The sequence below is a fragment of the Castor canadensis genome, chromosome 4, assembly GCF_047511655.1.
Source record: "Castor canadensis chromosome 4, mCasCan1.hap1v2, whole genome shotgun sequence".
Taxonomy (NCBI): Eukaryota; Metazoa; Chordata; class Mammalia; order Rodentia; family Castoridae; genus Castor; species Castor canadensis.
In genome coordinates this window covers 123,686,024-123,712,175 of record NC_133389.1, presented here as the reverse complement: position 1 = coordinate 123,712,175, position 26,152 = coordinate 123,686,024, and the positions used below count along the sequence as shown (strand labels likewise).

The window sequence follows — 26,152 nt, the reverse complement described above, 5'->3', positions numbered from 1 at the left end:
AAGAATTAATAACCCATTAAATATCAAAACAGAAATATATTGCTCTTAAAAATTGATTTAATCAAATTACTTTTTAAATAGGCAGCATTCACTTAAACCCAAAATATAGAAAACTGAAAATATAACCATGGATTTGCAACTTGTTAATCAATGTGACATATTTAAGATTCTCAGCCAGGTGCCAGTGACTCACGCCTATAATCCCAGCTAGCTACTTGGGAGACCGAAACAGGACTGTAGTTTGAGGACAGCCCAAGCAAAAAAGTTAGCAATACCCCATCTCAAAAAAATTGTAAGTCTCTATCTCAATGGAAAAAAAAAAAAAGCTGAGTGTGGTGGCGTGCACCTCTCATTCCAGCTTTAGTAGGAAGTTTTTTAAAATAGGAGGATTGCAGCCCAGACTGGCCTGGGCAAAAAGTGAAACCCTATCTCCAAAATAAGCAGCCCCAAAAGGGCTGGAGGCATAGTTCAAGTGATAGATCATCAGCCTAACAAGTGCAAAACCCTGAATTCAAACCCCAGTACTGAAAAAAAAAAAGATTCTACAATATATTATCCAGCCTAAAAGCTTCTTAAATTTAGTATACTCTTTTGAATCCAAGATTTATAGAATATAACAACAGAAAAGTATTTCAAGGATAATATTTTATGTTCAGATAATCCTAAATAAGTTCTATATCAACTCAGAAAGTTAAATATAATGTAATATTTACTAGTTTATTGAGAACTCCTCTCACCAAAGGAGAATTGGATGGGAAAAATTATTTAACTTTACACATACAGAAATGTAGGAAATCTTTGAAAAAAATCAAAGAGCAGGCTCATGAATCTTATGAAAGAATTTCTGAGAACATGGATATAAGACCCAGAGTCAAGATCAAAAGATTCCTGAGACAGGTGGCAAAAATAAGTGGATTAAATAAAGAAAAGGATCAAGAATTGACAGATATAAGAGGGTCTGTATTGGGTAGAATGCTTTGTCTAAATTATAATGTTTCTTAAACTTTGGGGGGCATTAAGCCCTTTAAGTATATTTTTGATGTGATGATCTGACCTCCAGCAAACAAAACAAAACTTATCCACAGATCTCAGATTAAGAAATTCTGGCATAAAGACTCTTAGCAAAATGCCATTGACCAAAAAAAAACAAAATTTATACACATTAATGATGATTTTTCCAGCAGAACTAGACCTCATTATGAAATTAACTCTAATATCATGGTCAAAAACACATAACATCTATATTTTTATTGCCCTAGGCTAGATTAGATCTGGCAAAAAGGTTTTCATTAGAATTATCATACCTGGGCTGGCAGAGTGTCTGAAATGGTAGAGTGCCTGCCTACAAAGCATGAGGCCCATGGAGTTTTGGTGGTACCCTAGTACCACCAAAAAAAAAAAAAAAAAAAAAATTATCATACCTAAAAGGAATTATGATGATGGAATAAATGAGTAAGACTCAATGAAGAAGGGAAGGAAAGACGGAAGTGACAGGCGGGAAGAACTAAAAGAATAAAATGAAAAAAGAAGAATGAATTATGTAGAAATCTAAGAACTTACAGAACTCACAGTGATATACTTCATAAATAAATACAGTCACTGCTATTATTTACAATCTGCTATGTATCTCAATGTTTAGATCTATTGTAGAAAAAACTAGTAATGTGGCAAACCAACCACCATAATTTTTTGTTTTAATTGGCTAATTTATACACATACATGCTAATATACTACTAATTTATGTCCTGTTGATACCATGCCTCATAGTAAGTGTTTATCAATTATGAATTGAGAAGAAAACTGATAGGATATTTCCCTGAATTGCATCATATTTCCTCTGTCACAGATTTATAACTGTTTTATTTTGTTACTAAATTCTCCTTTTAGCAGATAAATATAGACACAAATTACAAAGAAAGTTTTAAATATATAGTTTTTCATAACCAGACAGTTTACTAAGGAAACATTTAAACAATGACACAACGTAGAAATCTAACATACTTGGTCTGAATTCTATTTGAATACTAATAACCCAAATGTAAGATTAGATTGCATTCAGAGGAAATGAAAGAACACACAGAAGAAAGACAATTACAGAAGTCAAAGTTACCCAAGAATCAACTAAGAACAAGGGGAAAAAATGTTTAAGAAGAAGACGGGGCTGGAGGCATGGGTCAAATGGTAGAGCCCCTGCCTAGCAAGTGCAAAGCCCTGAGCTCAAACCCCAGTACCACCAAAAGTTAATTGAATGAATGAATAAATTAAAGGAAGAAGTCTGTTTTGCAAATTTAGCAAACAGAATTTTTAAAACAGAGAGGTCCATATATCATATAGTTCAAACTTCTCATTTACCCTTAAGAAATCTGAGGCTAAAACAGTTTTTATGCTTTGGTCAAAAAAGTAAAATCTCTACTCAGTGGCAGGAGATTGGCCTAGTAATCAGGTTTGATGGTCAACTGACCAATATCCTTAATTAAGGTATAATGCACTTTTCTATGTTAAATTTCTAGCTGGGTGCTAGTGTCTCACACTTGTAATCCTAGCTACTTGGGAGGCAGAAATCATGATGATCACAGCTCAAAGGCAGCCCAGACTAACGGTTCATGAGACCCTATCTTGAAAAACCCCTTCACAAAAAAAGGGGCTGGTGGAGTGGCTCAAGGTGAGGCCCTGAGTTTAAAGAGGCACAATTAAGAAAAGGTTAGGATTTTTTTCAGCTTAGACATGGAGACAAAAAGCCATCTTTGGGTTGTGATTGAGGATAGGGACAAAGAGAAGAAAAAATAATGAATAAATAAAATAGCTAAGTCTGCAGACAATTTACTATTCTGCTACTGAACTGGCTTTTTTTGTTTGGTTGGGATTTTTGTTTCTTTGTTTTCAAACAGAGTCTGGCTAGGATGTCTGCGCTGGCCTGGAACTCACTGTATAGTCCAGATTGGTTTCAAACTCATGCCTCCTGTCTTCAGCCTCTTGAGTGTTGAAATTAGAGGCATGTACCACATTCTCTCTCTCTCTCTCTCTCTCTCTCTCTCTCTCTCTCTATATATATATATATATATATATATATATATACACACACACACACACACACACAAATATATATGTTTAAGGCTTACAGAAAAGGCAAAACAAAACTTCTCAAATTTAAACAGATTAAGGCCAAGTTTAGAGACAGATGCAGAAGGCTGAACTGTGCGAGGAAACACTTTTAATTAGTTTTAGCCTGAAGGTGTTCCATTTACAATTCAAATACTGTTAACTTATTTGTCTTTCAAACACCTATTCTTGGGCTGGGGAGTGTAGCTCAGTGATACAGCAAAAATACAAAAAAAAAAAAATGTTGAGTCAAATACCTACTCTCATTTACCCATACCCTCAATGAAATGAGTTCCACAAACTACTGAATGACAAATTCAGAAAAGAGACTAACCTTCTTAAGAGCTCCAACATGTTTCCAGGCTGACCTATCTTCCTCACTGCATTTAACTGAAAGTGCTGCAAGAGCCTGTGTATACAGTAGGGTAAAAAGTACCTTCACAATGCAGGTGAAGTGCTCTACAAGAGAAAGAGAATATCATTATTTCTTTGGAATCTAGACAATTTGTATGGAAGATAATCTCACAAAGATATGCCTTTCCTTTTTTTAACACTTAAGCAGTTAGTAAAATGAAATTATAATGTGCTATATTTGCTGCTCAACAGACCTGAAGTTATATATGAAAGCAAAGCTCCTCTCTATACATCACAGAATATGTCAATGAGAAGCATTTAGCAGAATGGAAAGTATGCTCTCTTTTAGAAGACCAGAAAGCTAATGCTACTTAACCTGGAATACTCATGGAACCTTGCCAAATCCCCTCACTGGGCTTTAGGTACTCAATAACAATGTTTGAGAATCTCAGTGTTTAAAACCAAAATATCATCTACCTCTAATATGAGACATGGGGGCACACACTGTAACCCCAGAACCCAGGAGCCTAAGGCAGGAGTATCACAAGTTTCTGGCTACCATGAGCTACCTAGTGAGTTCCAGGCCAGCCTCAGCTACATAGGGTTTTGACCCTGTCTCAAAAAAATTTTATGAAAGGGGCAGGATATTGGGATGGCTTGAGAGACAGAACACCTGACTAGCAAGCGCTAAAACCTGAGTTCAAACCCGAAGACTGCCAAAAAAAAAAAAAAAGTGCTTGTAACATCAAAGATAATAACACACAAGATTCTAAACTTGAATCTGCATTTTTTTCTTCAAACTAAGTATTCCTTCTATAATAGCAGTATAATAGTATACTGCTTCCCTAGGAAGTGGATATTTCCATTTAATTCAGTTACTGGGGTCCAAAGTTTATAGGTATCTTTGATATTTTCTTTTCTCCTCCCCCATTAAAACAATAATCAAGTCTTGTCAATTATACTTAACAACCTACAGCCAAATTCCATCTTTCTTGCCTAGCTTAAGTGGTTTTGTAAGATCCCCAAGAATACTTTCAGGTTTGATGATTCACAGCACTATTAAGATCAGTATATTCATACCCATAGCTATCATTTATGGCACTGAAAGGATACAAATCAGTCTTCTCCCAGTACAATTACACAGAATGTGCTTAATTCCTCCATCAACAAGTTGTAAGAGCAGATGTGAATGTATACCAGGAAACCAAAGATTCAGTCCTCAAGGATCTTACTGTAGGCAAGCCATTCAGGCACTCTCTGCCCAGCATACACAAAAATTCCAGATCTCCAGGAGGGAAGCAGGTATGTTTAGCATGAACCACATCGTTTATACAGATAAGGCATAGTGAATCATGCTTATCAGTTCTAAAAATGGTAGTGCTCTCCTAAAATCCAAGCTCCCTAATGCCAGTCAAGACCCAAGCTTGCAACTAAGCCTTCTATGTTAATTCAACTTGCCCAGTAGTTTATCTGCATTACTTCTTAGTAATAGGTAGAAAATATTCGGGAAAAAATGGTCTGTACTGAACATGTACAGACTTATTTTTATCATTATTTTCTAAACAATGCAATGTAACTACTTTCATAGGATTTACACTGTATTAGTTATTGTACAGTGCAAATTATATTATTATAAAAATACACTGTACCATAAGTAATCTAAGAATTCCTTAAACATACCAGAGGAATGTAGGTATGTAGGTTATATACAAATACTATGTCATTTAATGTGGAGAACTTGAACATCTCTGGATTTTGATATCAATGGGGTCCTGGAACCAAGACATGGTTGTACAACTTTATTCACCTCTGTGGCTGGCTTATTTTATGTAGCATAATGTCCTCCAGGTTTATCTACATTGTTCTAAATGGAAGATTTCCTTCCTTTTTAAGGCTAAATAACATTTCTCTTTCTCTCTCTCTCTTTCTCCCCCTTCCATCTGTTCCTCCCTCCCTCCCTCCCTCTCCCTCTGTGTGTGTGTATACACATCCCATTTTCTTTATCCATTAATTCATCAACAGATACTTTTATTGTCACCATATCTTGGCTATTGACAATAATGCAGCAATGAACATGGGAGTGCAGATATCTCTTGAAGATAATGGTTTTATTTTTCCTTTGTATATATAGCCAGAAGTAGGATTGCTGCATCATATAATTCTATTTTTAATTTTTGGGGGCCTCCATACCCTTTCTACAATGACTGTACTAATTTTCATTCCTACTAATAGGTATAAGGGTTTCCTTTTTTCCACATCCTCACCAATGTTTATTAACTTTCTAACAGGTAAAAAGTGGTATTTCTTCGTGTGTGTGTGTGTGTGTGTGTGTGTGTGTGTGTTTCTTTTTTCAGTATTGGGGCTTGAACTTAGGGCCTCATACTTGCTAGGCAGGTGCTCTACCACTTGAGCCACTCTACCAGCCCTTCTTTGCAATTTTGATAATGAAATTCTCTGATGGTTATAAATACTGAAAAAAACTGATCTTTTAAAAAGAATTATTTGGTATCCTTCCACTAGGTCTCTTTATATAAGCTGAAACACTTTTCCTCGCCTCATAGTCTGGCTAACTCTTAAGTCAGCTGGATGAAATCTTAAAAGTCATTTCCTGAGGAAGTTTCCTTCAGTTTAAATTATGTTTGTATAAATGCACATGCCACACATGAGCTGTCTGTGATCCATGCTAATCATTTAGGGTGATGATGTCACATAAGCTGAGTTGGTCAGAGTAACCCCCTGGGATTATTATAATAAAGGTGAAGGGAAGATGTAAAGTGTGAGGCTGAAAGTGTCATTGGTCATGCTTCTGGCTAATGGCAGAACCTGTCTAAAGCAAGACTGAGAGGTAGGGCAAGATGACGGATTAGAAGCATCCACTGTTTTTGATTCCATGAATGAGAAGAGTCAAATAACACATGAGAGAACATATTCTGAAGAGAGAAAGAGAAGAAGAGCTTCAGGAAAAAAGTGTCCAGATGGCAGAAGAGCATGGAGAAACAAAGGCAACAGAGAAAAGCAGCAAACAGTTCCATGCCCTCTCCTCAGGTCTCAGGGGAGACCTGATGAAGCAATCACAAGGCAAGCCAGTTGACCTGGTGACAGACTGGCAATTCTAGTGGCAGGTAAAGCCCACAGCATGCCCCTAAGCCTTAAACCCAGTGCAGGGATTTGGTGAGACAGTGAATGCTCTGGTGTGGAAGGTTAGCCTCAGTGAAGAAAGACATTCTGTCGCCTATCTCTAAAAGCCATGGCAAGATGCAGTCTTGAGAGAGAACCTATTGTTTGAGACTCAGATACTCTGAAAATAAAGAAACAATCATGGTTGAAGAAGTCTTGGGATACCTGACCACAGTAGGTAGGAAATGGCCATTAGAGATGATCATGGAGAGGGAGAGGGTCTAACATGATTCCCCAGAGAAATACAAGTAACAGGGAGCTCAAGCAGCAAAGGGCATTGGTAGTTGGACGCCATGCCCTCTGCCCCATTCTCCCTGGTGAGACACAAATCCAATCTCATGAGGATCTCAGAGGACATGAAATACTGAGCCTGTGGTTACAGTAGTATTTGACCTCCAGAGCCTGCCTCTTAGCTGTGTTGGCTGCTAGATGGGTCTGAGGGCCTTAGCCCAGATGCTCCACAGTATAGTTCTTGAATTCTTAGCCAGAGCAATAAGGCAAGCAAAAGAAATAAAAATAATAGAAATAGGAAAGGAGCAAAGACAAATTATTCCTATTTACTGATGATATGATCCTATACTTAAAAGACCCTAAAGACTCCACAAAAAAACTCTTAGATCTGACAAACACTTTTGGGCAAAGTAGCAGAATACAAAATCAGCAGCTTTTCTATATACTAATAAGAACAGTGTGAGAAAGAAATCAAGAAAACAATACCATTCATAATAGCCTCAGAAAAATGCATAAACCTGACAAAGGTAATGAAAGACCTCTTCAATGGAAACTATAAAATCTTGGAGAATGAAACTGAAGACACCAGAAGATGGAAAGACCTCCATGTTCATGGATCAGAAGAATTAGTATGGTGAAAATGCCTATATTATAAAAAGCAATCTACAGATTCAATGAAATCCCCATGAAAATTCCAATGTCGTTATTTACAGAAATACAAAAGTCAATCCTAAACTTCATGTGGAAGCACAAAGGACCTTGAATAGCCAAAGGAATCCTAAGCAAAATGAGCAATACTGAAAGTATCTAAATACCAGACTTCAAGGGGCCATAGTAAAAAAAATAGCATGGAACTGATATAAAAATGGATACAAAACAAATGGAATAGAAAACCCAGAAATAAGCCCACACAGCTATAGCTATAGTCATCTGATTTTTGACCAAGGTGCCAAAAATATACAGCCTCTTCAATGAATGGTGTTGGGAAAACTGGATATCCACATGTAAAAGACTGAAGCTAGATGCCTATCTCTCACCCTGCACAAAAATCAATTCAAAATGGATCAAAGATTTAAATGTAAGACCTAAAACTTTGAAATTACTTAAGGAAAACATAGGGCAAACCCTTAGAAACAGGCATAGGTAATGACTTTCTGAATAGGATTCCTGTTTTTCAAAAAATAAGAATAAGAATTGGAAAATGGTATTATATCAAATTAAAAAGCCCCTGCACAGCAAAAGAAACAATTACCAAAATAAACAGACAACCCACAGAATGGAAGAAAATCTTTGCTAGCTATTTACCACACATAGGATTAACATCCATAATATATAATGAGCTCCAAAAATTGAACAGTAATACACATGTGCATGGAAGCAATACTAAGAGTCTCTCTGTATAGCTATCCTTATTTCAAACTAGCAAAAATGCTGTATCTTTCTTATTATTGCTTATGTCTTCTTTTCAACAAAATTGGAGAAGAGGGCAAAACAGGTTCTGCCTGGAAGACAGGAGGGGTAGGGGGAGAAATGGCCCAATGTGTGCACATATGAATTTTTTAAAAAGTTCTAACCAGCAGGACCTTGCCCTTTGCTAAGTGAAAACTGTTAAAACAATAAGTATATTTCCGAGAGGAAGGAAAAAAAGCAAAAAAAAATTGAACAAAAAAAGGACAAATTAATAAATGAGCAAATGAACTGAACATACAGTTCTCAAAAGAAGTAAAAATGGCCAATAAATACATAAAAAAAAGTTCACCGCCCACAGCCATAAAGGAAGTGCAAATCAAAACTACACTGAGATTCTATCTCAGCCTAGCCAGAATGGCTATCATGAAGAAAACAACAAATGTTGGCCAGGATGCAGGAGTGGGTTGGAAGGATCCCTTATACACTATTGCTGGGAATGTAAATCTACCCAGCCAATATGTAAATCAGTATGGAAGTTCCTCAAAAAACGAAAAATAGAACTACCATATGATCCTGCTATACTCCTCCTGAGTATGTATCTGAAGGCATGTAAGTTAGCATACAATAGACATATCTGTACACTCATATTTATAGCAGCACTATTGACAATAGCCAGACTATAGAATCAGCCTTTGTGTTCATTAACTGATGAATGAATAAAGAAAATGTGCTACATATACACAATGGAATATTATTCAGCCATAAAGAAAAATGAAATTATGTTATTTGCAGGGTACTGGATGAAACTGTAGATCATGTTAAGCAAAATAAGACAGATTGAGAAAGACAAATATCACCAATTGTCTCTCATATGTGGAACCTAGACCTAAAAAAAAAAAAAAACAATGACAGTAAATTGGGGGGAACTATTTGGGGTTGGGAACCAGCAGGAGGGGAAGGGTGAAAAGAGACAGTGAAGAGGTTTGAATATGACTGAAGTTTCATACTCATGTATGAAAATAGAATAAAGAGTCTGAATTTTAAAAGGAGAGCAGAGGGGATAACAAGAGTAATAGAGGAGATAAATTTATTAATTTATTTCCATACATAGGCATGTATGGAAATATCATAATGCAACTCCTATGTATAAATTAACATATGGTAATAAAAATAAAACATAAAACAAAAATTTAAAATAAAGAAAGACTAACTGAAGCTGACCCATGGCAAAAGGAGAGCACCAAGATGAAAAGAATTCTGCCAGCATCTCAACTCCTGGTTCAGGTTTACCCATAAACTGCCCCCAACTCTATAAGTTTGGTTACCTAAAAGCTAGTTTAAAATGGATTTCTTCTACTTGCAACAAAAATGTCCATCCTAAGAACTTAGCATATGGCAAGATACATACACAAAGAACTCAGTCTACAGACAGACGGACAGTAGATTACAAGCACGGACTGGGTGTGTTGGGAGCTAATAGGAGAAGAACTAATCTACACTAAAGTTGGAGCATTAAAAAATAAAAGACCCCAGTCCCAACCAGGAAAGTTAGTCATGAATAGGAAAAGAAACAAGGCATAACAAGGAAGGAAGGAACGTAATCAATAGGGAAGAAGAAGAGATCAGAAGCTGGAAGTAATCTTTATACTGAAGACCAAATGCTGCAAACTATAGGCTGACTGTCTGAAAGCAGCCTGCAGAAATATCTGGTCTGTCTTTACCTTGTTTTAAAAAAAAAAAAAGGCTGTTCCTAGTGATTACATAAGATAGATATAAAAGTTTGTTTGGGGGTGGGGGCCGGAAGTGGTAGTCCCAGCTATTCAGGAAGTGAAGGTAGGAAGATTTCGGCCTGAAGCCAACCAGGGCAAAGACCCTATCCAAAATATAACTAAGACAAAAAGGCTTGGAGGTGTGGCTCAAGTGGTAGAGCATTTGCCAAGCCCTGAGTTAAGGACAGCCCTCCCCCCACCCAAGAAAAAAAAAAAACATAAATAAATAAAGTTTGGGCAAAGTGCCAGGAGCTCACACCTATAATCCTAGCTACTTGGAAGGATGAGATTAGGAAGATCATGATTCGAGGGCAGCCAAGACAAATAATTCCTGAGACCCCATTACCAAAATAACCAGAGGCATGGCTCAAGCAGCAGAATGCCTGCTTTGCAAACATGAAGTCCTGAGTTCAAACCTTAGTCCCACCAAAAAAAAAAGGTTTGGTAAAGCAAAAGTATTAGCCTGATACTTGAAAAGTGAATTTTTTTCCTTGGAATTATAAATGTAATTTACATTCTTGATTTTCTATATCTCAACTACTGTGAAAACTAAACTACTCATTGCAATATTTCAGAAGATGAAGTTATTTTTGTCTTTATGTGCCATTTATCATTTAAAATTCTTGACATGTCACAATTAATGATATTAAAGTACATTTAAAATAAAGATCATATGTATATCTTTGCCTACATTTCCTATTTTTTTCCTCAAAATAAAATCCTAGAAAAGGAATAACTAGCTCAAAGAATTATTAACTTTCCATACAATTAGTCCACTAATAAACTCCAGAACCACAAAGCCTTGGTCTGAAGAAGCTATCAAAGAGTGCTGGGGTTGCATCAATAAGACAAGAGCCAATTTGAAGGATTTAAAGTTATTATTTACAATGAGACTGAAAGACAATGAAAATATTAAAATCTATGAATTTGTAATTGAACGTGAAATAAAAAAGCAATCATCTTCTTTGGAGAATGAGAAATCATTCTTCTATAAACTGGAAAAAGAAAAAATAAAGCATTTCACCAGATTTTCCTATATCAACTCTACCAAAGGGTAAGTAAAGAAAAAAAAAAAAGACTTCTTTTTATTAGAATTCCACCTAACAAAGTAATTAAGGAGTAAACCAAGGTAGTCATCAACACCCTCTAGTGACACATAAACAGGAACAAATGAAAATCATGTCCCCTGATCAAAGTTCTTAACACTACAAAGAAGTATTTCTGCAAAAGGAAATAAGTAACTGAATCCACTTATCTAAGTACATCTGTAGAAAACACACAGGGACAGAACATGTTACTAAACAAAACAATGGGCATGCAATTAACAAAATTTACATTATGGGAAATCACCAAGGACAAAAGACCCAGACCCTCCAACAAATCAAATGTTAGGAGGAAAGGGAGGGAAGGGAAATCACAGATTTAAAAGGGATATAACAATGAAATCCAATGTGTAGACCTTGTAAAAAAAAAAAAAATCATTTGTCTCCCAAGTACTGAGTCTAAAGAAAAAAGGGGGTGGGTGGGCTAAGGGGGTGGCTCAAGTATAGAACACCTGCCTAGCAAGCATGAGTTCAAACTCCAGTACCATCAAAAAAAAAATCATTTGTAAGAAGGAAAAATGGAAATCTGAACACTCACTGTATATTTAATGATATAAAGATGTAACTGCTCATTTTAGGTGTGTTCATAGTATTATGGTTATGTTTATTGAAAGAATTCTTATATTTTAGAGATATATACTGAGGACTATATAGGTAAAATAAATGTCATGTCTGGGATTTTCTTCAAAATAAACAAGGGTAAGGAGGAAGGAATGAATAGGTAGAAATATAAGTAAAACAATATTGGCCATGAGTTGATAATTTGTAAGTGCATAGGGTTTTGTCACTCTGCTTTTGCGGTTATAAATACTTGAGATATTCGAAAATAAACACTTATTTATAAAGTCTTGATTTATAGTAAAATAAACCTGAGATATTTCCTCTCTTACAGGGAATGGCAAATACAAACCAAACTTCTTTCTCTCGTTCATGGACCTTGCTTTTGAGATCTCAGAAGTCTATAATCACCAGTAAGAGAATACTGGAGACTTTACCCTATAAAGCAGAGTAGAGAAAAAAGTTGGCCTGGAAAGGGGTTCAAGTGGCAGACTGCCTACCTAGCAAGAACAGGGTCCTGAGTTCAAAACCAAAAGCACCACATTTTTTTTTTATTTTTAAACTCTGAAGATTCAAAATAAAAGAATTTTAGCCAAAGACATACAATTTTAAGTTTGATGTGGGTCTTTAAAGTGGTTTCTTAAAAGAGAGGGTAAAGTTCCTCCCTCAATTCTCCATCCTAGTCTCATAAACTAGATTGTGATAGCTGGAGGTCTAGCAACTACCTTATCACAGAAAGATAAAAGCTACACCATAAGGAATCTGTTGCTATAAAGTAAAAGCATAGACCTGCCTACTTTAACACTTTTTACATGAAATAAAAATAAGCTTTGATCTTATGTAAGTTATTGTGTATTTTTTTGTTCCTTTCTGTAATATATAACCAAACCTGAGCCTAAGTTATGAAATGTCCTTCCCCTTGAACATGAAGAACTAAACATGGATACCTGAAGACAGTGATGTATCCTAAGTTTCTTCTAAGCTTATTCTTTGGAAGACAGTAATGTAATGAGTATGATGACTGGTAAGACAAAAGAAAAACAAACATTTGTTTTTAATGTAGTTTGAGCTTTATATGAGACAATTAGTTTAAAAGTGCTAAAAAAAAAAAAAAAAAAAGCCTAAGCAGGGTTCAGGTAGATTTCTGCATCAACCTACTTTCAGATATAACCATGAGAACAATTTAACATTTAACATTTAAGTACATATAAAAGTTTCCTCCCTTTCCTTTACTAATAACAACTAATAACTAAAAAGTAACACAAGTACATATTTCTACAGTAAAAAGACAGACACAATAAAGACCTCCAATGTTAATTATTGGGTCAACAGAGAGTCAAAATAAAAATCTATATAAACAACTGTATTTCCTTTATATAAAACTCACCACATTTCAGAAAAAGCTGTCTGAGGAAAATTTAAGTTATGTCATATAATTACACTCTGAACTTCCTAGCAGTTAAAGTGAAGGTCTCAATGTGTAAAAGACTAAAAAAAATTAATTAAAAAATGTCAGTTTTTGTCTGGCCATGAATTTAAGAGGAATTCATCACAGTGACAGTGAGCAACATATTACATAATGTTTGATAGTATTTATTGTTTGTTTGTTTGTTTGTTTAGCTGGGACTGAACTCAAGGTCTTGCACTTGCTAGGCAGGCACTTTGCTACTTAAGTTATACCTCCAGTCATAATTAATTTATTTTTTGATTACAGTTTTTAGTAAAGAATTATGATTTGGATCTTAAATGTCCCCCAAAGGCTCATATGCTAAAGGCTGGGTCACCAGTCTGTAGAACTATTAGGAGGTAGTGGAACCTTTTGAAGTTGGGGTCTTCTGGAAGAAGTTAGGTCATCATGGCAGGCCTCTGAAAGGATACTGGGAGTCTAGCCCCTCCGCTCTTTTTCTTCCCTTCCCCTCCACTGTAACCGAAGCAGTTCCTCTACTACCTGCTTCCACAATGATGTGCTACTGCCTTGCCACAGACCCAAAGGCATCAGGACACAGTAACTATGGACTGAAATTTCTGAAACTGTAAGTCAACATACACCTTTCCTCCTTCACATTGATTGTCTCAGGTATTTTGTTACAGAAATGGAAAGCTGACTAATAAGATACAGATTGTTCAATCTCAAATTATTGTGAAATTTTAAGATATAATAAAGAGCACAGGTTTTAAGAGTAAATCTAACCACTGGTAAATTTAGTGACTTGTGATGGGTTTTTTGAGTAAGGGTCTTGTGAACTATTTACCTGGGGCTGGCTTCGAACTGCGATCCTCCTGATCTCTGCTTCCTGAGCAGCTAGGATTACAGGTATAAGGACCACCTGCGCCCAGCTCAAAAAACTAATTTTTTAAATGATATTACTTAAGGCATGTTTACTAACATTACAAATTTCTACAGAGGTTTTACCAAATCTATTCCATTCATTTAATCATTATTAAATTCAGCAGATCAATTTTCTTGAATCATTTGTAGCACAATTTTAGAATATGTTTCTACTGAATTAAATTATGTAGGTTTAGTTAACTCAGTGTATTGCAACCCCTTCAGCATTAACTACCTTCTGTTAAAAGGGCCAAGAGTTCCTCTATGACAATGATGTACCAGCTACAACTCTTAGTAAGTCCTTAACTATTAACTGAAATACTTTTCTCTTTAAATATAGATTATGAAAATAAAATTCTATCCATATGTCAAGTTTCTTTCCTTTAGCTTTTCAGGTTGATGTGCTAATTATAATTAGAAGGCAAATATTTAAATAAAACATTTAACTATTTTGAAGATAAAAAACAAAGTAACTTTTTATATTTCAAAAGTAATATGTGTAGTATAATTAGAAGAATACAACTGAAGAAAGCTACCATGATTCCCGGGCAACTGTTTCCCTAAACTAAGGAGGAAAACTAACCAAAGCAACACACACACACACCCTTAAAGAATGTGAAGCTAATTTTGCAAAGAGAAAAATTGCGCTGAGGCTATTTGACAGGTTTAGATTTTAAAGTCTATGAACACAACTGACTAAATTCATAGACAAAGTCAAACTCAAGAAAACCAATATTCAAAAATATCTGAATGTTGGAGGAAGAAGAACATGGAGAGTAACTGCTTATTTGTAAGTTTCTTTTGGGGCTAATGAAAATATTCTGGAAGTAGAAAATGGTGAAGGTTGTACAACATTGTAACTATACTAAATGACACTGCAATTATATACTTAAAAATTTTCTAAATAGCAAATCTTATGTCATATGACTCTTACAGCTTAAAAACATTAATTCAAAATTCATAGTGCTGGTATAAATAAAATATTACACTTATTTATTATTAAATTATTTTACCTTTACAGAATATCATAATTTACATGAAATATCATAGCTTGTCTATATTTAAGATATAAGATCACTTCCTTCCTTACCCTTACATAAAGGGACTTGTTAAATGACCAAGCTGAAGTACACCCAAAGAATGTCTTCCCCAGATGCTCATTATACTCTAACTTGTAACAGCAACAATAACAAAAAATGATTTTTCAACAGAGAATAATGTTAATTATCTGACAGAATATTTTAAATGCCTTAACGTGAAGACCATGGAACAATAATTAAAATGTTGCCAATATAATATGAAAACTGTTACTAAAATGCTATGTTACAACACTAATAGAACCACAATTAGTACTGTATTGAAATGCATATGTATGTAGATAATGTGCAGGCATTAAAGCTGACAGTTTGCTTTATTTTTTAACCTCTCATTTGTATTATCACTTCAATCTTTTAAAAACAAAGGTTTTCAGAGTGTTTTCTCCACATCTTTGCCTCTTATTGACTAACACTGAAAAGAATAAATTTACAAGAAAAAAGGTACTTTTGTTTCACTGTCACCTTCTAAAATGATTGCTATTTACTAATAACAGAAAAAAATGTTTTTTATCACAAAAAAATTCCATCAGAATGAATGTTCTAGTCACCCATATAATCTTCAAAACACTCATAATATAATCTAAGCATCTGAATTATAAACACCTACCTTTGCGTAATGGTTGGGGCATCATTAAGATCTGGATAAGTAAAAGGGATGTTACATCATGATAAAGAATTGGGACTTCAGGCTTTTGTTCTTCATTTCCAAGCCTAAAAGAAAAGTATACAATCACTTTATATAGTATTATATATTTTTTAAAAATCTAATTCACTTTATATTTCACACATATGTCTATGAAACAGAAACAAAACCTTTATTAAAAGAAAAAAAAGTGAGAACTCTCAAAAAGAAAAAGTTGGGAGTCTTTTTTTTTTTTTTGCCTAAAAGTGTAATTGTTTAAATAACTCATATATATCCTTTTTCTATTTTGAAAAAAATTACACAGAAAGCTTATTCTTACCAAAGAAAACAGCTAGCATACATTAACTTGAATATGAGTCTTTCTGATCTCTTAAATTACAGAAATCAAATGAAGCATTAAATGGAAAAGAAGAAAATTAGTTTTACTACAAATGTAGTAGTTCATGAGAAAGTATCACAAAATAAGTATGAAAGAATAAATACTCACATTATAAAAAAATGACAGGTACAGATCACAAACCAAGTCACATTGAAAAGGCCTGGCTAATATCTCTTATGAAAAAGTTGTGGCAACTTTATGACTAACATAAAAATCAAATAAAATCTTTAACGTTTACAAATTTTCAAAGAAAAGATTGTAATGACCAAAGCAAAACTTAAAACTTGCTGTAAAAACCAAAGCAGTAAATCTTAGGAAAGTATAGTACTAAAGAAAAACATAAGATATAAAAATAATTTTATATTTTAAAAGAATTTTTATTTTTAAAAGAATTCTTAAATTATCTTTAAAAGGTTAATTTTTATGTATGTATGTTGGTGCAGGGAATTGAACCTAGGACCTTACACACGCTAGGCAAGTGCTCTACCATTAAGATGAACCCTAACTCTATTAAATTTTTTAAATTGTATGTTTAATTTTTAATTATCAGAGAAGACACATAAATCTTAAGCTTCCAGAATTAGCTAAATTCTGAAACAATACTTCTGATTAGAATGGAATAGGCAAAAATTGTTTAATTCTTTACTAGGTTCTGTGATTCAAATTACTATATATGTACCAGGCTCCCGACACACTAGTGAATAAATTAATTCCTATTATTGCGAAGCATGTAACTGCCAGAGGAAGACCGCTCTTTAAATTTTTCCATTCTCTACAAATATCTCTTAATATACTATTCTTGTCTTTTTCACTAAGGCTATCGATCCTACTAGTATCTTGTCTCTCGAGTCTCTCTAACTTCTCTTCTCTTTACTTTATGAGCCCGAAGTTGAAAGAAAAGGGAGGAGGGGATGGGGGTTGGCGGGGAGAGAGAGAGAGAAGGAGAAGAGAGGAGAGTATCAATTTGGAGAGGCACTATTTCTATCATTCAAATCCACCATGCAAATAATTTTTCATATGATCAATAATGATCTCCTAATTATAAAATTTGTAGACATTTTAAATCCTTATCTTACTGCCTATGTCATGACTTTAGATATAGTTGAACACTACTGACTGGAAAATTCTCTTAGCTTTTGTGAAACACTCCCCAGGTCCCCTCTACCTCTTTGATTGTTCTTTAGTCTTCATGACAGGTTCTTCTTCCTCCAATTTACCTAGAAACACTGTCATTCCCCAAGGCTTCAATTTCCCTTTATTTTCACACTAAGGGTTCTATTTGAAAGACCCACTAGGGCTGAGGATGTAACTTAGTGGGAGATTGCTCGCCTAGCATATGTAAGACCCTGGGTTCCATTCCCAACACTGAAAGAAAAACAAAAACAAAATGCCATTGCTGAAAGACCTACCCTTGACCTCAGTTACCAGCTATATGTTAATGACTCACAAGTATATATGTCCAATCATGACTCTCTTGAACTCTGTATTTGAATACTCATTAATTCCACTTGTATGTATACATAACAGACAGCTCAAACTCAATGTGCCTGAAAATGAATCTTTCCATTCTACTCCATACTCACACTCCCATAATAGTTATGACCAACCTGTTCTCCTTTCTATAATCTTAAGAGTTATGTGGCATATTTCTTATATCCCCCAGCATTTAGCATAATGCTTAAAACATAATATTCATATAATAAAAGCACAATGAATAAATAAACTACAAAACAGAAGACATCTCAAACCCACTTGTTCTTGCTCACCCCATATTTAATTGCTATGAAATTCTGAAGATTCTATCTCTGTGCCTTCTTAAATATCCCTAGGATACTGCCTTATATTTATCAATCTCCTCAAAATATGCTTTTTTTCCTAATCTATCCTCTATACTGTTACTAAGGACAATATACCATGTTTATCATATCTCAATGTCTAGATTAATAAATAGAGTTATTAATAAAACTAGTGAGCTGGACATGGTGGCTTACATCTACAATTCCAGTAACTGGGAGGTGGTAAGTATAAGGAGTATAATCTGAGGCTGGCCTAGGGCAAAAGCACAAGATCCTACCTGAAAAATAACTAAAGTTAAAAAAAGAACTTGGAGCATGACTCAAGCAGTAGAGAACATGACTAGCAAGTTTAAGGCCCTGAGTTCAAACCCCAGTACTGCAAGAAAAAAACAACTGATTAAGCAAACAAATGAAAAATTAATGGAAAGGTGGATGGATGATGGATGGATGAATGAATGAACACAAAACAGGTAGCAAAAGAAAGAAAAACTAAGCAGCTAAAATTCAACTATATAGAAACTCAGAGATAAAATGAGTTGAGGAAAGAGATATCATGGTAAATTAATGAACTTATTGAGATTGAGGCTCACCAGTCCTACACAATCCTGCATTTCTGTGGTTTTATCAGAGTTCCTTTAATGAAACAAACCAAATGAGCTCCTTTAATGAAACAAACTGAATGACTTCAAAGGAATAATGGAAAAAAGATGAAGCCAGATCCAAAATGGGAGAAAAAAAGTGGGAGGAAAATAACAATTCCCTACCTATGTATAAAGAAAAAGATCCATTAAAAACTATATAGAATAAAAATGATTTTTGATTTTCAAACTGCCACTTGAAATCTAACAGCTGCCAGTAGACGCTAAGAATTAGAAGGCACTATCTGGACCCATTTAGGTTAGTCCAATCTCACCCTTGGGCAAAGATTCACTTTACTGCACTAAAATCAGACAGGCTTGAGAATTTCTTGCACCAAAACCTAAAGACCAACAAATCAGAGGACTTTTAGGTATTTTAAAATAAAAAAGTATGTTGGCTTCCATGATGGTGGAATAGAAGCTTCCTCCGAGTGACTCCATGAATGAGAAGTCAGGGTAACAAAGGACAGACCATATTCTAAAGAGAGAAGGAGATAAAGAACATGGGGAATCATAAAAGAAGCAACAGAACAGCTGGAAAACATGGAGAAAACAGAAAGGCCACGAAGAAAAAAATTAACAACCCATAGCTCCAACACTGTAGGGGAGAGAGAAAGGGTGGACAGGACCACAAAGTAAGTCAGGCAGCCCCTGACAAGAGACTGGTAGTCCTAGCCAGCCTTAACTCCAGTGCAGGGATTTTGTGTGACAATGACTCCTTATGCATGGCAGGCTGGTATTGGAAAAGAAATCCATTTTGTCACTTCCTGAACTTCAGAGTGCTATAGCCACATGTCATCTTGAGAAGGGGAATAGTTTTTGAAACTGAGATGCTCTGAAGACCTGAAAACAAGGAACAACCACAAATAGGGAGCCTGGGAACACTGCCACAGTGTGTGGGTGGGAGACCTCCATGGTAGGCAGTCATGGAGAGGGGTGGGGGCTCCAGCAGCCCAAGAAATAATAGGAAGAACTGTTCCAAATTAAAAAGCTTCTGCACATCAAAGAAAACAATTACCAGGGTGAAGAGAGCCTAAAAATGGGAGAAAATCTCTGCCAGCTATTCATCAAAGAATTAATATCCTGAATATATAAAGAGGTCAAAAAATGAAACACCAAAAGAACATAATTCAATTAATAAATGGGCAAATGAACAGACAGTTCTCAAAAAAAAGAAATACAAATGGCCAATAAATACATTAAGACATGCCAGCATCCTTAGCCATAAAGGAAGTATAAAATAAAACAGTATTGGGATTACATTTCACCACAGAAAGAATGGCTGTCATCAAGAAAACAATCAACATATACTGGTGGGAGGGGTAGAGAGTCCTTATTCACTGTAGTTGGGAGTATAAATTATTGCAGCAACTATGGAAATCAGTATGGGCATAGACCCAACAGAAACTAAGTGAGCATACAATAAGAGATACCTGTGGTCTATACCCATGTTTACTGCAACACTATCACAATAGCCAAGCTGGAATTGGTCTAGCTGCCCATCAACAGAGTAATGGACAAATAAAATGTGATCTATATATACACACAATGGAGAATTACTAGATCATAAAGAAGAATTAAATTATGTAATTTAAAGGGAAATGAATGAAACTAGCGATTACCACAGTAAGCAAAATCAGCTAGACTCAAAAAGATAAATATTGCATGTTTTCTCTCACATGCAGAATATAGACCTTTAAAAAAAAAAAAAAGAAAAAAAATGACATGAATGTTGGGGGGCAAGGGACATCAGGAAGAGTGAGGGATAAAAAGAGAGGGTGATGGAGGTATGTTCAAATTACATTCTATGCCTGTATAAAAACAACACAATGAAGTCCACTTAAAAATCTGTATTAAAAATAAATAATCCTAGCCGGGCACCGGTGGCTCATGCCTGTAATCCTAGCTACTCAGGAGGCAGAGATCACGAGAATTGTGGTTTGAAGCCAGCCTGGTCAAATAGTTCGTGAGATCCTATCTCAAAAAAACTTATCACAAAAAAGGGCTGGTGGAGTGGCGCAAGGTGTAGGCCCTGAGTTCAAATCCCAGTACCGCAAACAAACAAACAAAAAAAATAATCCTGAGTAGGCATTAAAAATTTATAACAAGTGCTGAGGATGTAACTCTATAATGGAGTGTATGCCTAGCATGTGCAAGACCATGGGTTTGATTTCCAGCACCACACACACACACACACAAAATCTACGTAAGTGGCAAATAAAAATTAATTTAAAGTTTATAGGTAAGATCATGTCTCTCTAAAATGAAATAAAGTTAGATAATTTTAAAATCATTGTATTAAAAACTGTGTAGAGACAAGTGGAAAAAAGTATCCCCAAATGTGTAAATTAAATATAGTTTATTAAAAATGGTGATTGTATAAGCAAATGAAAAACTTAGATAACAGAATTCTAGATTCTAGTTTATTTTATATTATATGTTACCTTTTGCAATATAAGTACTGAGTGTCTACCTTAAAAAAATTGAATAAATAACCAATCTAATCTTTCTCAAAATTACTTTTTTGCCTCTATTACTTATTTGCTTTATTGTTAATATTATTGCATATACTTTCAAATATTATTTAGAATTAGCCCAAATCTCCATATGCAGGTAAAAACTCCATACTTAGGATTGTATTATTTCATTCCATGTAGAAAACCATTTTTCTTACAAAGAAAGACAATACCCCCATTAGGATTATTCATATATACCTTGCTAAAAAGTTAGCATACCTTTATATTATGTACTAAGAAGGTACAATTAAAAGATGCTCAATACAGAAACATAGTATGCACACAATAGAATGATACAAAGAATGAATGAAATAAAGAATGTTACTAGTCGAGGAAATGGTATATTATAAAGATAATTATTTTCTCTGCAGATTGATTTATGAGTTTACAATATCTCCAATCAATGCTAATTCCACCACTCAGGAGGCTAAGTCATGAGGATCATAAGTTTGAGGCCAGCCTCCCTAACAAGACTGTTTCAAAAAATAAAATTCCAGTGAAAAAAATGTAAGTGAGGGGAAGGGTTTGAAAATGGCTTAAAGACCATCTGGAAAATAAACATGGAAGAATAGCAAAGAACAACTGGGAGGGGGGAAGAGAAATGAGAGGAACCTAAACCAACCAGATTATGTCCACATAATAAATTGCCTTAAGTAAACAAGCATGGCATTGTCACAGAAATAGGCATAGACAGATATAGATAGACATAGATAGACAGGCAAAACACTGAGAAAGCAAAAAAGAGCTGTGGGTGTGGCTCAAGTGGTACAAACTCTTGCCTAGTAAATGTGAGGTCCTGAAGTCAAACCACAGTAATGCCAAAAAAAAAAATAAAGATATGGTCATTCTGAAAAGCAATGTTGCACTATGTAACAGTGCATGGCTCGGTGAATATTTATCAAATGACTGATTAAGAATTTAAAATATTTATGTGCTCCATGAATATGAAATGTGAATGTTACTCCATAGTTCTGGGTATATCTGGCAGGTGTTAACACATCATATGATAGAAAACAAGCAAAAATTTAGTGATTAACAAGAAACAAGTAAATAAATTAAGCATATCATTTACAGAATTTTTAATGATATGGAATTTGGTTGTAATGTCTTAATTTAAAAAGCAGACTTAAAACTTATACAGCATGATTCAAATTATATTTCAAATTTCATGATATATATATATATATAAAGAAATGCCTAGAATGTTAACAGTAGTCACCATGTATAAATTTTTTTATTATTTCATTTTCTTTGTAAACACTTTTTGTATCTTATAGACACTGAACAATAAAAACAAGTTTTGCAATTAGAAAAAAAAAACAAAACAAAATTGGTCCCATGCATGTTGGCCACTATAATAAAAATAACTATTACAAGGACATATAAATGGATCTTTCCTGGCACATGGTAGGCATATAATTAGAATGGATGGATAGATACACCCCTCTATAGAAAAAAGAACCAATGTAGAGAACAGCATGGGCAAGACCCCATCTCCAAAATAAGCAGAGAAAAATGGACTGAAGGTGTGGCTCAAGTGGTAGAGTGCCTGTTTTGCAAATGCAAAGCTCTGACTTATAACCCCAAAAAAAGAAAGATCCAGTGGATTTGATGGGCTTAATACTATCATTGCGATAATTATCTTTTAAAATGCTGAATGTTTTAAAATACACATTTATTCCCACTAAGATTAGGAACAAGACAAGGATGTCTCCTTTCCCTGCTCCTTTCCATCACACTGGAAGTAGTAGGTAATACAATAAGACAAAAAAAATGAAATAAAAATATACAGGGTAAGAGAGAAAAAAATAAAACTGTCTTTTTGTTCACAGACAACCTGATCATCTATGCAGAAAATCTGAATGAAATAACAAACTAAACAAACAAATAAACAAGCAAAAAACCCCTCCTGCAACCAGTAAGTGATTATAGTAAGGTTGCAGGACAAGGTTAATAAAGTCAATACCTTTCCTCTATCTTGCAATGCATAAATGAATTAAAAACACAACATCATTTATGTTAGCATATCCCCAAAATGAAATACTTAGGTATGAATCTAGTAAAATACGTACAAAATCTACATGAAGAACACTATAAAACCGTGGTGAATGAAATCAAAGAACTAAACAAATGGAGAAACTCTCCATGATTGTTAATAGGGAGAGTTTTATTACCAAAATGTCAGTTTGTCACAACTTGATCTACAAATTCAATGTAATCCCAGTCAAAACCGTAACAAATTCTTCTGGGTGTTGACAAAATGATTCTAAAGTTATTTATACATAGAGCCCATAATGACTAACACAATATGGAAGGGAAACAGTCAAATTGGAAGGCTGATACTACCCAATTTCCAGGCTTACTATAAAGCTATAGTAATCAAGACAGTACGATACTGCTGAAACAACCGACAGGGGGAACAACAGAACAGAATAGAAATCAACACAGCTGAGCTCTTTTATCTTTGATAAACAGATCCACATAGGTGAGTCTTTTATTTTTGATAAAGGAGCAAAATCAATACAATGAGGAAAAGAAAGTCTTTTCAACAAATGGTGCTGAAATACTGGACATCCATATCCAAAAGAAAATAAAAGAAGCTAGACACAGACCTTACGCCTTTCACAAAAACTAACTTGAATGGATCACAGACCTAAATGTAAGGCACTAAAATATAAAACTCCTAGAAAATACCATGGGCATAGCGCTGACGGTTTAAGGTACAACACCAAAGACATGATCCATGGTGGAAAAAAGGATATGTTGGGTTTCATTAAAATTTAAACTTTCTTCTCTTTGAAAAACAACATCAAGAAAATGATAACATAAGCCACACACTGGAAAAAAGGACTTTCAGAAGGCAAGTTTGATAAAAGACTATTATCCAAAATATACACAGAACTCTTTAAAATTCAACAATAGGAAAACAAGTAATCCAAATTTAAAAAATGGTATCAAGGCCTTAATAAATACTTCAAAGAAGATATGCAGATGCCTAATAAGCATATAAAAAGTTGCTCCACATCGTATGTCATCAGGGAAACACAAATTTTAAAAATGAGATAATGCAAACAGGCAAAATCTGAAACACTGATGATACCAACTTCTGGTGAAGATGTGGAGCAATAGGAACTCTCATTCATTGCTGGTAGGAATGCAAAATAGAACAGCTATTTTGGAAGACAACTTGGTGGTTTTTTAAAAAACGAATCATACTATTACTATATGTTCCAGCAATCTTGGTATCTACCCAAAGGAGTTGAAACTACGTGTCTATAAAAACCTGCACACAGGTATTTATAGCACTTTTACTCACAATTACTAATACTTCGAAGCACCAAGATGTCCTTCAGTAGGTGAATGAATAAATATATTATGGTATATCAGACAAGGAATATTATTCACTGTTAAAAAGAAATGAGCTTTTGGGCCATGAAAAAATATGGAAGAACCTCAAATGCATATTGCCAACTGAAAAAAACCAATCTGAAAAATCTGCATACTATATGACTCCATCTACCTGACAGCCTTTCTAGAAAAGGCAGAATTATAGAGACAATAAAAAGATCAGTGATTGCTGGCATTATAGTGAGGAACGAATGGTTCTCAAAAACCACAGAGGAGGTTTTTGAGAACAGTAAAAGTACTTTATACTGTAATAGTAGACACACATCATTATATATGTATAAGAAACCCACAGAAAGTTCAACACCAAGAGTGAAACTTCATGTGAATTACAGGCTCTGAATGATTATAACTTCTCCATGTTGGCTCATCAGTAACAAACACACCACTCTGGTGGTAATGTTGAGAATGGAGGAGGCAATGCATGTGTAAGGACAAGGGGCACATGACAAATCTCTGTATCTTCCTCTTAATTCTATTGTGAACCTCAAACGGCTCTAAAAAGAAAAAAAAGTCTTTAAAACCAACATCATTAGACATAGAATTTTATGTTGGAAAAGTGTGAAGATGGGAAAATACAAAAAGATATTTTAATCAAAAAAATCTAACCAAGTGTGGTACACACCTATAATCCTAGCAGTAGGGAGGCTGAGACAGGAGAATCATGATCTTTTCATGTTAGTAAACAAAAAGGATCTTCACCCTTCTTTCCTTTTTTCTTTCTTTTATAATTTTAAATCTAGTATCATAGGAAGGTAAAGCAGTAGGACATTTGACAGCTACGTGGAAAAACAAAATCAGGTCCAATACTTACACCACATGCCATGATAAATTCTATGCAGATTAGGAACCTAAATGCAAAAATTAAAATCATAGAAATACTACAAGAAACATGAATGAAATGCTTTAGCTAGAGAGTAAGGGAAGACTTACTGTGAATTTGTATCTTCTACTAACTGGGTGAGCTTCTTCCAGGGATTATACTCAGAGTCGATGGTATAAAGCCGCATGTGCAAGGCTAATACATGGAACAGCTGATCTGAATAAATTAAAGAAAACATAATTAGAAAGTTCACACAATTCTTCTAGAACAAAATTGTCTCAAGAGTTCTAGTTATTTCATAAGGAAATCTGATTCCTTGACACTGTAATTCTTTAAAGTCCCAATTACTTCACATTGTCTTTTAGGGTAAATTATGACATATATCCAGATGAGTTCTACTAGAATCTAGATTATCCTTTATATAAATTCAGGAATGGTTTGTTTTCCTCACCTCCTCTCACAGATCTGTTTTTTCCTTGACTTTATGCTGCAGTTACACTACTGTGGTCACCTCCTAACTAAAACTCACTACTATTTTCAACTCCCTGTTCTGGGTAATACAGATAGTAATATCCCAACAGTTCACTGCTAGTTGACAAAGCTCTTTTTTGCCTAATATTTTTCTCTAAGTCTTGTTTAGATTGAGTAACAATAATTGCATCATCTTTTAGTTCAGCATGAAGAAACAATCACTGAAATAACTTTATTATTTAGTACTATTCTAGCTATTTTAATTTCTTACATCTGAATTAAAATGATATCCACCAGTTAGCTTTCAACAAAATTCTGCTAGTGACATTTAGAAGAAACATTTTTGTTTAAGAT

The 26,152-nt window shown here is 34.5% G+C and overlaps 1 protein-coding gene across 7 annotated transcripts in view; it reads right to left on the bottom strand.

Moving 5' to 3' along the window:
• Ubr3 (ubiquitin protein ligase E3 component n-recognin 3) overlaps positions 1-26,152 on the bottom strand; it is a 207,193-nt gene that overhangs the window by 22,043 nt on the left and 158,998 nt on the right. For 6 of the 7 annotated variants that reach the window (XM_074071067.1, XM_074071068.1, XM_074071069.1 and 3 more), the window contains 3 exons: positions 25,438-25,543; positions 15,735-15,838; positions 3,434-3,558 (listed from right to left, as the gene is read on the bottom strand). In XM_074071067.1, coding sequence (XP_073927168.1) covers positions 3,434-3,558; positions 15,735-15,838; positions 25,438-25,543 — 335 coding nt within the window. The remainder of the gene's footprint in view (positions 1-3,433; positions 3,559-15,734; positions 15,839-25,437; positions 25,544-26,152) is intronic. The other variant, XR_012447249.1, reaches the window with a different exon arrangement.